Here is a 12,236-nt window from a genome sequence, read left to right on the forward strand (position 1 = left end):
ATGACAAGTTATGTCATCTGTTATGACATATTCTGGCATGGCTCTGACCATGTCATACCGTGTTATGACACCATGTGTCAAGTAAAGTGTTACCTATATTGTTATCTGTTGCTGTATTTGCATAGCTTAATCACATATGCATTGTGCTTGCTACCGATGTTTAATAATTGTATATTCATATTGCAATTTATTAATATTATAGGATTTGATAACCTAATTATGCTTTCATGTAATATCATGATTGTTATTATTGACTATTTCTCTGTCTCCCTGCAGAATTTTTTTTATATACCAACTATGTTACCCATCGGCTGGCCAAAGCCAATCAAGACAAGAATCACAGACTAATGTCAACTCAACTGTCAATCATATCAACTGTACTGTGATTCCATCTGAACAACTTAGCATGCCATGTACCATCATCTGCATATAAAGACTCAGGTCAGAAGCATTCGCATGATGTATGACTGGTGGATTGCGCTGAGCCGTGGAGTGAAATTTTGTACACGTTTTGTATGTGCTACTGCTGACATTGGCAGTCGCTGCCAGTATTGTTTTTCCATGAATGTGAAATAACATGCCATATTTCCATTCATTTGGAAGACTACTAATATAATAAATACTGTACCTCACAGATCTTGGAACTGTCTTACTTTGTAGATATAGAAAATGGGAAAGACCTGTAAATGTTTTGTTGTCATTTGATCAGTTGCAAAGAAAAGAGAAAGCATTTCAAGCTTCAAATCATGTCTTGAAAAAGTCATTTTGTCCTCAATAATTATTATCATGGACAAATGTATTAAATAGTATTTTCACAAAACAATATTTTCTCTTGTTCCTTGTTTGAGCATTATACTGAGCATTGGACCTATTGGAATTACCAATGAGGAGTTAATCAGTAATTACAGTATTTGGAAACTCCAGAAGAAGGGTTCTAATTCTGCACTAGACAAGACTCGAAACACCATCATCGTGTTTAGGAGCTTTAGAGAGTGTAAACAACACTAAAAGAGAAGATATTTAATTCTGCACTACACGGGACTCAAAACACCATAATAGTGTTTTCAACCTTTTCTGGGTTAGTGCTCCAAGTATCTGGCAAGGTGTTGCACAACACTTGATTAAGTGGCATTACAACATACCATGTCATGTTTCAGAACACCTCAGGATGAATGTTTCAGTACACCTTAAAGAGAAAATGTAAAAAATGTCAATGTCATATTCATCATCTCCAGCACCACCCAAACATCAACATGTGTGAAAATTGTGTTTGTATGTTTTGTGGTAAAAAAGATAGAGGAAGACAAGTGTTTCCAAGACATCATCAGTATGCATCCTGTGATTTTAACCAAATATGTGTAGGCATTGCCTACTAATTGCCTCCTAATTGTCTATTAATTGGTTGATGATGTCATTGGAAACACTTATCTTCCTCTATATTTTTCACTATAAAACATAGAAACATTTTCACATATGTTGATGTTGGGGTGGTGCTGGAGATTATGAAAATGTTGAAATGTCCCTTTAAATCTGTCCCAATACCCTCACACCCATGTGTTTCAATACTCCAGCAAAGTTAAGGTTCTGTCTCCTTTAAGGTGGTGGCAGCTCAGTTGCCACTAAGTTTTAGTATTTCAAAGCACTGAATTTTAACAGTGTTGTTTGTCTAAGGGGCAAACCTCCAGGGGGTTAGTTATTCTCACTAAGATATCATATTAACATTGCCTAAGTCGTTACAAAATGTATACATTTGCAGGAAATTTGCTTTAAAAGTGTAAACATTTCTCTCCACCCAATGGCATAATAGGTATAATTGTAGGAAATGTGCTGTAAAATTGCACATTTCTTCTCTATGCCCATTGCAAAATGAGTAAAATTGCAGGAAATGTGTTATGAAATTGCAAAGTTTTCTCTATGTCATTGGCAAAATGTGTAGAAATGTAGAAAAATTGCTTTAAAACTACAACATTTTCTCTATGCCCCATGGCAAAATGTATAGAATTTCAGGAAATTAACATAAAAAAATGAATTTTTCTCTCTCCTCCGTCAAGAGGTGGCCACAGAAATGTTTTGCAGATCTTGCTTAGGGCACCCAAAAGGCTAGAGCCGGCCTTGTGCAAGCGAGTGCTGCGTGCATGTGTGGTGTATGTGTAAGTGTGTGTGTGTCTGTGTGTGTATGTCATATTTTTAACACAGTATACACGCTCATACACATGCACACATATGCATGCACGTGTAATGACGCGGCCGACGCACCTGCCCATAGGTGCCCTATGGCCCCTACTATATCCAGCCCTCAGAGAGTTGTAGATACTCGCCCAGTTTACCCGTGCTTCATTGATCTATTTTGTTTGATGGACCTCCGATCTACATTTGTTAGTTGGCCCTCCAACCTGCAACCGTTTTTTTAACGTTAATTGGCCCAGCGTCGTCCGGGTTTGGCCGGGGTAGGCTGTCAATGTAAATAAGAATTTGTTCTTAACTGACTTGCCTAGTTGAAGAAAGTTTCAATTAAAAATTTAAATAAATAAAAATTCATGCATGTTCACACACACACAAATGCACACAGACAAAAACAGACACTCGCCACAAAACGTAAAGGTTTGCACACTATAAACAAATCATATTTTATACAGAAAATCTCGTCAATGGGATAAACACAGAAAAATAACTATTATGAGTATATTATGTGACTTTTATAGCACTGCAATGAAAGGCAGCCATACCTTATCATGTAGAGAGGTAGAGACGACATCTGTAGAGAGTTCATAAGGTCAGGTCTGAAGCCTGACATCATAGCTTGAGTATTCCAAGCGAAAACATATGCTGGCGAAGCCCAGTAATAAACCAGTAATTTATGGGTGTTAACAGTGGACTTAACCCCTGAGTACCACCCATCAAACCAACACAGGGGAACATCAAGGAGCACTCACCCAGGCAACTCACCACCCCTAACTGTCCCCCCTCTGATGAATAATAGCTTTCCTCAGGAAGAGAGATATGCAGGAGGGGGACAATGTATCAGGGGTCCATGTGAAAAAGTGCTAGTAAAGCAAGTAAAGAAGTTATGTAATGTTGTCATTCATTTGCTAACAGACACAGCTGTATTTTGGCTGATCAATCATTTGTGTGTTATGGTAAATGGCACAGTGAAGTGTGTAAAAACGTCAAGAATGTTGCAGAATTGTAAGTAGAGAGGTGTTTAATTCTTATGTTTTGTTTGGATGTGTACTTATCCTAACTTCTTTTGAAGTCATTGCCATCTATTTTGGAGCGTGTCATTTCAAGTTTTGCCTTGCTATAGGTTTTGTGGCCATAATAACATGTTTCAAGACCAGTGAGCCACAAGCCCAGAAGTTCAGAAGTAGCCCAGAGAAGAAGAAAAAAACAGTCCTGCCCTTTCTGAAGATTTCCTGTTTCATGAAAAGTGCATACATACTGTCTGACTCATATACGGCAAGTTCTGCCTGCACTATTTACTTTTCTAACCGGACGCTGCTTGAGAGACGCATGAGAGCAACAGGCAGACCCGAAGAAACCCCCCGAAGAACGTCTCGAATTAAAGTCTGGATATTTACTTCTATCAAGGCTTTAGTAAATGAAAAGAAGAGGAGTTTATAGTCCGTTTCTAAATGGAGCTACTTCGTTTTTCCGCTTTCTGGTGGGGAACGATAATGTTTGGTAGTATTCTGCTAGAACAGAAAAGTGAGTTTTACGTTTATTTTTTAAAAGTAACCTATGAATGTTGGTGGTTGGTTAGTGTTATCGAGGTAATCAAGTAATTATTGAAACATTTATGAGGTTGTTGTAACGAACGTTGACACACGTTTCTTCAAAATTGTCATTCAGTTTTTTTGTAGCAGGTGGTCAAACATAATCCAGCCATAAAACTATACATTTTAGTGGAAGGCGAAATTTTCAGGTCATTTGAGCTAAAACGCGCAAATATATTAGCTGGTGTTACTGCAATTTCTATGCATAGAAGTATTTAATGTATACAAACTACGCAGTCAGTGTTGTTCAATATCAGGAATTCAGGAACGGTGGTACGTTTATACCCAAATCCTAATTGTTGTCCTAAAGTGGGGTTGGAATGTATGAACATAATGTCTATGTTCAATGATTCAAGTGAGCACTAGTATTTTCCAAGAGGAACTCACATCAGAAAAGCCTTTGAGTGTGTAGAATGATGTTTTTGTAAAGAGGAAGTAGGTACAGTATATGTTGTGTGTTGAAGGGGTTGCTTAACACAGTGGGAGGAGGTTTAGCTACACCACCTGTTGCAGGAGAAAACATGCATGGTTGTCTGACCTATGGGACTTTTCATTCTGATGTGCGTTGTTGACACTGGATGTTGGAATTATATTTGGTCTATCATTTGCAAGGTAGACATATCATAAATTGTCATCTATTGCCTCTGTCTCCAACTCCAAACATGTCCCAATGGTACCAAACAGTTTTGCCTTCTTATAATCCTCTCTCCCCCACATCTGCAATTATATTTTGCCCTGGGTGACAATTACCAGCATTCATCCACACCATAGCCCGCCTCCTTGGGCTTAAATAACATACACTTTGAGAGGAGTTTTTCTAATGATATAATTACTCCTAACTCTACCACCTCTCACTCTACTACCAGCTCTCAGCCCAAGTTCATTCTTAGCTGTTCTGTTATAACTCTATAACACACTACAAACCACTTCAGGCCAAATTCAAAATTGTACTCCTCTGCAGAACTTAACTGTAATGCCTTTATTTGTTTGCTTAAGATTTAGCAAGTCAGACATGTACACTGCACCCTAGAAATAGCAATAACAGAATATAGCCTAGTATCCCTCTGCAATATCCTGACACCATGTTTACTTCACTGGCTGTACTGCCTTATGAATGCTGCCAGCTGCAGTGGATGTGGCTTCTCTAGATCTGCTCCAGTAACCCTGGTTTTCAGACTTGCAGGTTGAATGATCTGCTCCAGTTACCCTGGTTTTCAGACTTGCAGGTTGTATGATCTGCTCCAGTTACCCTGGTTTTCAGACTTGCAGGTTGTATGATCTGCTCCAGTTACCCTGGTTTTCAGACTTGCAGGTTGAATGACCTGCTCCAGTTACCCTGGTTTTCAGACTTGCAGGTTGTATGATCTGCTCCAGTTACCCTGGTTTTCAGACTTGCAGGTTGTATGATCTGCTCCAGTTACCCTGGTTTTCAGACTTGCAGGTTGTATTTCTGTTGCTTTAAGCCGCAGCTCTACTCCACCCTGCAGATTGGGAACAGCTACAGTAGGTGTTCTGTCCTGGTACAGGAGTACAACATTCTCTCCTAAGTCAGTAGCCTTGATATTCTCTGGCATAGAGTAATACAGTATACTACTGCACTGTGAGGAAGTTGGAGGGAAGAGAACCGTATTTGCTCTCTCTACTGAGGAGAGAGAGAGAGAAGGTTGATTATTTTAACATGGTTGGTCACGTGACCTGACAAAGTGGCTCTATCAGGTTCGCCCCCTGCCAGCCGGTTTAACACAGCGGAGACCCAAGCGCGTCCCAAATGGTGCCCTATTCTCTATATAGCAAACTACTTTTGACCATTGCCTGCTCAAAATTAGTGCTTTATATGGGTAATAAGCTGTCGTTTTGAACACAGACCCAATCCTAACCCATTTCGCTTGGCTGAACTTAGCTCTCGGCGACTGGAATTCTTCAAGAGGAAATCCCCGAGCTGCACATGCAGACAGGCCTAGATGACGGTCAATAATGCATTTTCACTATCGGTTGTGTCACGAGGACGCTGCTGATGCAAGTAAAAGGTTGAGCTTTCTCTTCCTATTTGTGCAGTCTATCATACTTAGACTTGTGGTTATGTGGTAGTGACGTCATTCAGTGTGTAAGATCTCGCCCTCCATCTCTTTTCACTTCATTTCACCTCATCTCTGTTTTAACAATTAGGAGCATCTGATTTTGGTCCGTTTCTGGTTTTATACATGCTAAAGACACTCCATAAAGGTCTGGAAGGAGAGCAAATGGAGGGAAAAAAAGGGAGTGATCTGGCAGTTGGGTGCAACATCTCTCTCTTTCTCTTGCTCTTGCATTTTCTTTCTCTCTTGCTCTCACTTTCCAACCCCTCGGTGAGAAAGTCCTGAAGATTGTTGGATCCTTCCCACCTTACCAAAGTGGACTGTTTTGGGGCTATAGTTGATTTTATGTTCAAAATGTGCTGTCCACATGTTATTGCGACAATTAAGTAACTACAGAGGAACATTGATGTAAGGTAATCAACCGTTCACTGGAGCCCTCCAAAGCAAAACTCTCTGAATTATGATTAGCTTTTGTAACAGGTGGACAAACATAACCCAGCAATAGTAAATTACACATTTTTGCTGGAAGGGACCATGTTCCTCTCACCAACGATACAGTATGGTTATTCACTAAAGAGACCGTAGGCGTGTCCAAAATGGCACCCTGTACACCCTTTATAGTGCACTACTTTTGACCAGAACCCTATGGGCCCTGGTCAAAAGTAGTGTACTATATAGTGAATAGGATGCCATTTCACACGCAGATAGTGTGTAAAGTTGGACCAAGTCTTCATATGATAACACGACCCCTGTGGGGTTGGGACTGAATAATGCTTGCACACATAGATAAAGTCGAAGAGAGATTTTTAAATTTGTTTAATATAACTAGACAAGTCAGTTAAGAACACATTCTTATTTACAATCACATCCTACCCCAGCCAAACCGGACCAATTTTGCACCGTCCTACGGGACTCCAAATTCACAGCCAGATGTGATACAGCCTGGAATCGAACATCTCCAAACAGTAGCATACGGTCTAATGGTTATCAGGAGCAGCACACACAGTGCAAGGACAGGTAGATAACCAATATAATTTATTTGGGAGTAAAACATGAGCACGCACTCATAAACGCAAATCAAATCAAACTTTGTCACATGCGCCGAATACAACAAGTGTAGACTTTACCGTGAAAGGCTTCTCTTACAAGCCTAACCAACAGTGCAGTTCAGGAAGAGTTGAGAAAATATTTACCGAGTAGACTAAAATAAAAAGTAATAATAAAAACAAACATAATAACAATAACAATAATGAGGCTAATACAGGGGGCACCGGGTACAGATTCAGTGTGCAGGGATACAGGCTAATTGAGGTAATATGTACATGTTGGTGGGGGCGAAGTAACTATGCATAGATAACAAACAGTGAGTAGCAGCAGTTTACAAAAGGGGGAGGGGGGTCTATAGTGGGTGACTGGAGTCTCTGACAATTTTATAGGCTTTCCTCTGACACCGCCTATTATATAGGTCCTGGATGGCAGAAAGCTTGGCCCCAGTGATGTACTGGACTGTTCGCACTACCCTCTGTAGAATCTTACTGTCAGATGCCGAGCAGTTGCCATACCAAGTGGTGAGTGATGCAACCGGTCAGGGTGCTCTCGATGGTGCAGCTGTAGAAGCTTTTGAGGATCTGGGGACCCATGCCAAATTTTGTCGTGCCCTCTTCACGACTGTCTTGGTATGTTTGGACCATAATAGTTCGTTGGTGATGTGGACACCAAGGAACTTGAAACTGTCAACCCGCTCCACTACAGCCCCATTGATGTTAATAGGGGCCTGTTCGGCCCGCCTTTTCCTGTAGTCCACGATCAGCTCCTTTGACTTGCTTACATTGAGGGAGAGGTTGTTGTCATGGCACCACACTGCCAGTTCTCTGACCTCCTCCCTATAGGCCGTCTCATCGTTGTCGGTGATCACTGTTGTGTCGTCAGCAAACTTAATGATGGTGTTGAAGTCGTGTTTGGTCACGCAGTCGTGGGTGAACAGGGAATACAGGAGGGGACTAAGTACACAACCCAGAGGGGCCCCAGTGTTAAGGATCAGCGTGGCAGACGTGTTGTTGCCTACTCTTACCACCTGGCGGCAGCTCCCGACTTCATGGCTACCGACGTGAGTGCCACGGGCGGTAGTCACTTAGGCGGGTTACATTTGTTTCCTCGGGCGCAGGGACTATGGTGGTCTGCTTGAAAGATGTAGGTATTACAGACTCGGTCAGGGAGAGGTTGAAAATGTCAGTGAAGACTCTTGACAGTTGGTCTGCGCATGTTTTGAGTACATGTTTTGGTAATCCGTCTGGCCCAGCTGCTTTGTGAATGTTGGCCTGTTTAAAGGTTTTGTTCACTTCGGCTACCGAGAGCGTTATCACACAGTCATGCAGAACAGCTGGTGTTCTCGTGCATGCTTCAGTGTTGCTTGCCTCGAAGCATGCATAAAATACATTTAGCTCGTCTGGTAGGCTCTCGTCACTGGACAGCTCACGTCTGGGTTTCCCTTTGTAGTCCGTAATATTTTTCAAGCCTTGCCACATCCCACAAGCGTAAGAGCCTGTGTAGTAGGTTTCAATCTTAATCCTGTATTGACGCTTTGCTTGTTTGATGGTTCGTCTGAGGGTAAAGCGGGATTTCTTATAAACATCCGGATTAGTGTCCCGCTCCTTGAAAGCGGCAGCTCTAGCCTTTAACTCAATGCAGATGTTGCCTATAGTCCATGTCTTCTGGTTGGGATATGTACGTACAGTCACTGCGGGGACGACGTTGTCAATACACTTATTGATGAAGCCGATGACTGAAGAGGTGTACTCCTCAACATATTCCAGTCTGTGCTAGCACAACAATTCTGTAGTGTAGCATCCGCGTTATCTGACCACTTCCGTATTGAGCGAGTCACTGGTACTTCCTGCTTTGGTTTTTGCTTGTAAACAGGAATCAGGAGGACAGAATTATGGTCAGATTTGCCAAATGAGGGCAGTGGAGAGCTTTGTATGCATCTCTGTGTGTGGAGTAAAGGTGGTCTAGGATTCGTTTTCGTCTGGTTGCACATGTGACATGCTGGTAAAAATATGGTAAAACTGATTTAAATTTGCCTGCATTAAAGTTATCTGCCACTAGGAGTGCTCCTAGACTTTAAACACACACATGCGCGCACACACATTTATACACTCTATTAGTTATCTCTTTCGCTGTTTCTCTCACTCACAAACACACACTCTGACATTATCTCCTGCTTTTTGATGTTCACAAAGTGAATTGGCAAGACGGCAACTAATCAAATGTGCAAATTAGAGACTACTCGACTGAAAGACATACTGATGTTCAATGTTCCCTTTGCTTGTTTTTTTTGTCTGTCTAGCGGTTGTCTCAGTAGAGATGACTATCAAGCACACACAGGCACTCATCACACCACTGAGTCTGAGTCAAGTCTGAACACGACCATAGTAGATAGATGGCACTGCAGAATGTGCTGATTGTTCACCTGGTAGAATTTGCGCTCGAGGGAAATAGTTTTACATATGGTTGAAAAATGGATGTACCATGTTACACTGTAATGAATGAATTGGAGAAGAACACATGAACACAAATTAATCACTTGCTTTGAAAACTGTCTTTTGGAATAGTTATACTTCGAGGCGTAGTACCGAAGGGAACATTCCTTTTGTCTGTTTCACACATTCTTTTCAAAGGGAAATTGTCAAGTCTCTCACTAATGATAAATTCCTTCACGTAGTCTGGACTGAGACGTGAGGTTAATGTTTCACTGTACTCACTGATGTTCAACAGGCCATACTCTTCCAGTGTAGGAAAGGTTCATATTAATATGTAATACATTTAGATGAGAGAGTTTCCTAAGTTGAGCAAAGTTATCATCTTCGTTGGGTCAATACAGTTTAGGCCCGTATATGAAAGCGAACAAAAGCCCGAGGTTCAATCCAAAACATTTAAAGATCATTTCCATTTGAGCCAACATCTGCAGCGTTTACCTCGAATCCTGGTCAAATGTCTTACCTTGTCGTGTTTTAGACCGTCAAAGTGACCTGTATTAATTTGGAATAGGGAAGTAAAGAGCTGCAGTGAAGAGTGAACATATTTGACGACACATGAGTAACCTAAATGGACAAACTATTGACTGCTGTACGTAATCATATCCCTTTATAAACGATCAATCTCTTTGTGTCTCCACCTCAGTGGCCTCATCAATGACTATGCTGAAGCTGAAGCGTCTGTGTAAGTTCTGTGACGTTGAGTCTACCAGCTGTACGGGCACAGGGAACTGTATGGCCGACTGTAGCATCACATCCATCTGCCCCCATCCAGAGGACGTGTGTGTCAGCATCTGGTGAGTGACTACAGCGCCCCTCATCATCTCTCGTTGGGAGTTGGAATGACCTTTAAACTTGACCTCAGGAGAGCATGCTGGGTAGTGGGTACAGTGATACACTAGGAGCATGTTAATGTGTGACAGAGCATAAATTAATCATCTTTCTTTGTCATTTAAAAACTACATTCGCTGTGAACAAGGTTTATTTAAGTAGCTAAACCCAAAAGTGCCCCACCAACAAACCCCACCAAATATCGTGTGAAATTTGCCTTGTGAATGTAAAAAAAAAGGGGAGAACTAGATTTGCCCTCCTGTTCGAAGCTGAAGGCAATGCCACATTATCTCATTACATTTATAGCATTCAGAGCTGAAGTCAGCTGAACTCCTAATTCCATGTTCACAGCAACACCTCTTAAAAAGGGTTTCACGACATACGCTCCTGTAACGGTTTTCTAGTGGTGATGAAAGAGAGTCGGACCAAACTGCAGCGTGTCGATTGCGATCCATGTTTAATATAACAAAAAAACACGAACTTACAAAAAACAATAAACGAAACCGAAACAGCCTATCTGGTGCAAACTAACAACGAGTACACATAGGACACTAAGGACAATCACCCACGACAAACTCAAAGAATATGGCTGCCTAAATATGGTTCCCAATCAGAGACAACGATAAGCATCTGCCTCTGATTGAGAACCACTCCAGACAGCCATAGACTTTGCTAGACAACCCACTAAGCTACAATCCCAATACCACCACCAAAACCCCAAGACAAACACACCACAATTACAAAAACCCCATGCCACACCCTGGCCTGACCAAATACATAAAGATGAACACAAAATACTTTGACCAGGGCGTGACAGAACCCCCCTAAGGTGCGGACTCCCGAACGCACCTCAAAACAATAGGGAGGGTCCGGGTGGGCGTCTGTCCATGGTGGCGGCTCCGGCGCGGGGCGTGGACCCCACTCCTTTAATGTCTTAGTCCCCTCTCCCTTCGTCCCTGGATAGTCCACCCTCGCCGCCGACCATGGCCTAGTAGTCCTCACCCAGAACCCCACTGGACTGAGGAGCAGATCGGGACTGAAGGACAGCTCGGGACCGAGGCAGCTCGGGACTGAGGGGAAGCTCGGGAGTGAGAGAAAGCTCAGGAGTGAGAGAAAGCTCAGGAGTGAGAGGAAGCTCAGGAGTGAGAGGAAGCTCAGGAGTGAGAGGAAGCTCAGGAGTGAGAGGAAGCTCAGGAGTGAGAGGAAGCTCAGGAGTGAGAGGAAGCTCAGGCCGGTAAATAGATCTACCAGCTCCTGGCTGGCTGGTGGTCTCAGCAGATCCTGGCTGACTGGCAGATCCTGGCTGACTGGCAGATCCTGGCTGACTGGCAGATCTGGAAGAGTCTGGTTGACTGGCAGATCTGGAAGAGTCTGGTTGACTGGCAGATCTGGAAGAGTCTGGTTGACTGGCAGATCTGGAAGGGTCTGGCTGACTGGCAGATCTGGAAGAGTCTGGCTGACTGGCAGATCTGGAAGAGTCTGGCTGACTGGCAGATCTGGAAGAGTCTGGTTGACTGGCAGATCTGGAAGAGTCTGGCTGACTGGCAGATCTGGCGGCGCTGGGCAGACTGGCAGATCTGGCGGCGCTGGGCAGACTGGCGGCGCTGGGCAGACTGGCGATGCTGGGCAGACTGGCGGCGCTGGGCAGACTGGCGGCGCTGGGCAGACTGGCGGCGCTGGGCAGACTGACGACGCTGGGCAGACTGGCGGCGCTGGGCAGACTGGCGGTGCTGGGCAGACTGGCGGTGCTGGGCAGACTGGCGACGCTGGGCAGACTGGCGACGCTGGGCAGACTGGCGACGCTGGGCAGACTGGCGACGCTGGACAGACTGGCGGCGCTGGGCAGACTGGGGGCACTGGCGGCGCTGGGCAGACTGGCGGCACTAGCTGCCCCATATAGGCTGACAGCTCTGGCGGCTTCTTACAGACTGACCGCTCTGGCGGCTCCGTGCTGACTGGCAGCTCCTTGCAGACTGGCAGCTCCTTACAGACTGACAGCTCCGTGCAGACTGACAGCTCCGTGC

General features: G+C 43.6%; 1 protein-coding gene across 2 annotated transcripts in view; it reads left to right on the plus strand.

The window, feature by feature from the left end:
• Positions 1-3,409: 3,409 nt before the first annotated feature.
• The window catches only part of LOC112229968 (TGF-beta receptor type-2), a 39,614-nt gene continuing 30,787 nt past the window's right edge, over positions 3,410-12,236 (plus strand). The window contains exons 1-2 of one of the 2 annotated variants that reach the window (XM_024396139.2): positions 3,410-3,705; positions 10,028-10,178. In XM_024396139.2, the coding sequence (XP_024251907.2) occupies positions 3,633-3,705; positions 10,028-10,178 (224 nt within the window). In that variant the 5' untranslated portion in view covers positions 3,410-3,632. The remainder of the gene's footprint in view (positions 3,706-10,027; positions 10,179-12,236) is intronic. The other variant, XM_024396138.2, reaches the window with a different exon arrangement.

This window comes from Oncorhynchus tshawytscha, linkage group LG31 (genome assembly GCF_018296145.1).
Source record: "Oncorhynchus tshawytscha isolate Ot180627B linkage group LG31, Otsh_v2.0, whole genome shotgun sequence".
Classification (NCBI taxonomy): Eukaryota; Metazoa; Chordata; class Actinopteri; order Salmoniformes; family Salmonidae; genus Oncorhynchus; species Oncorhynchus tshawytscha.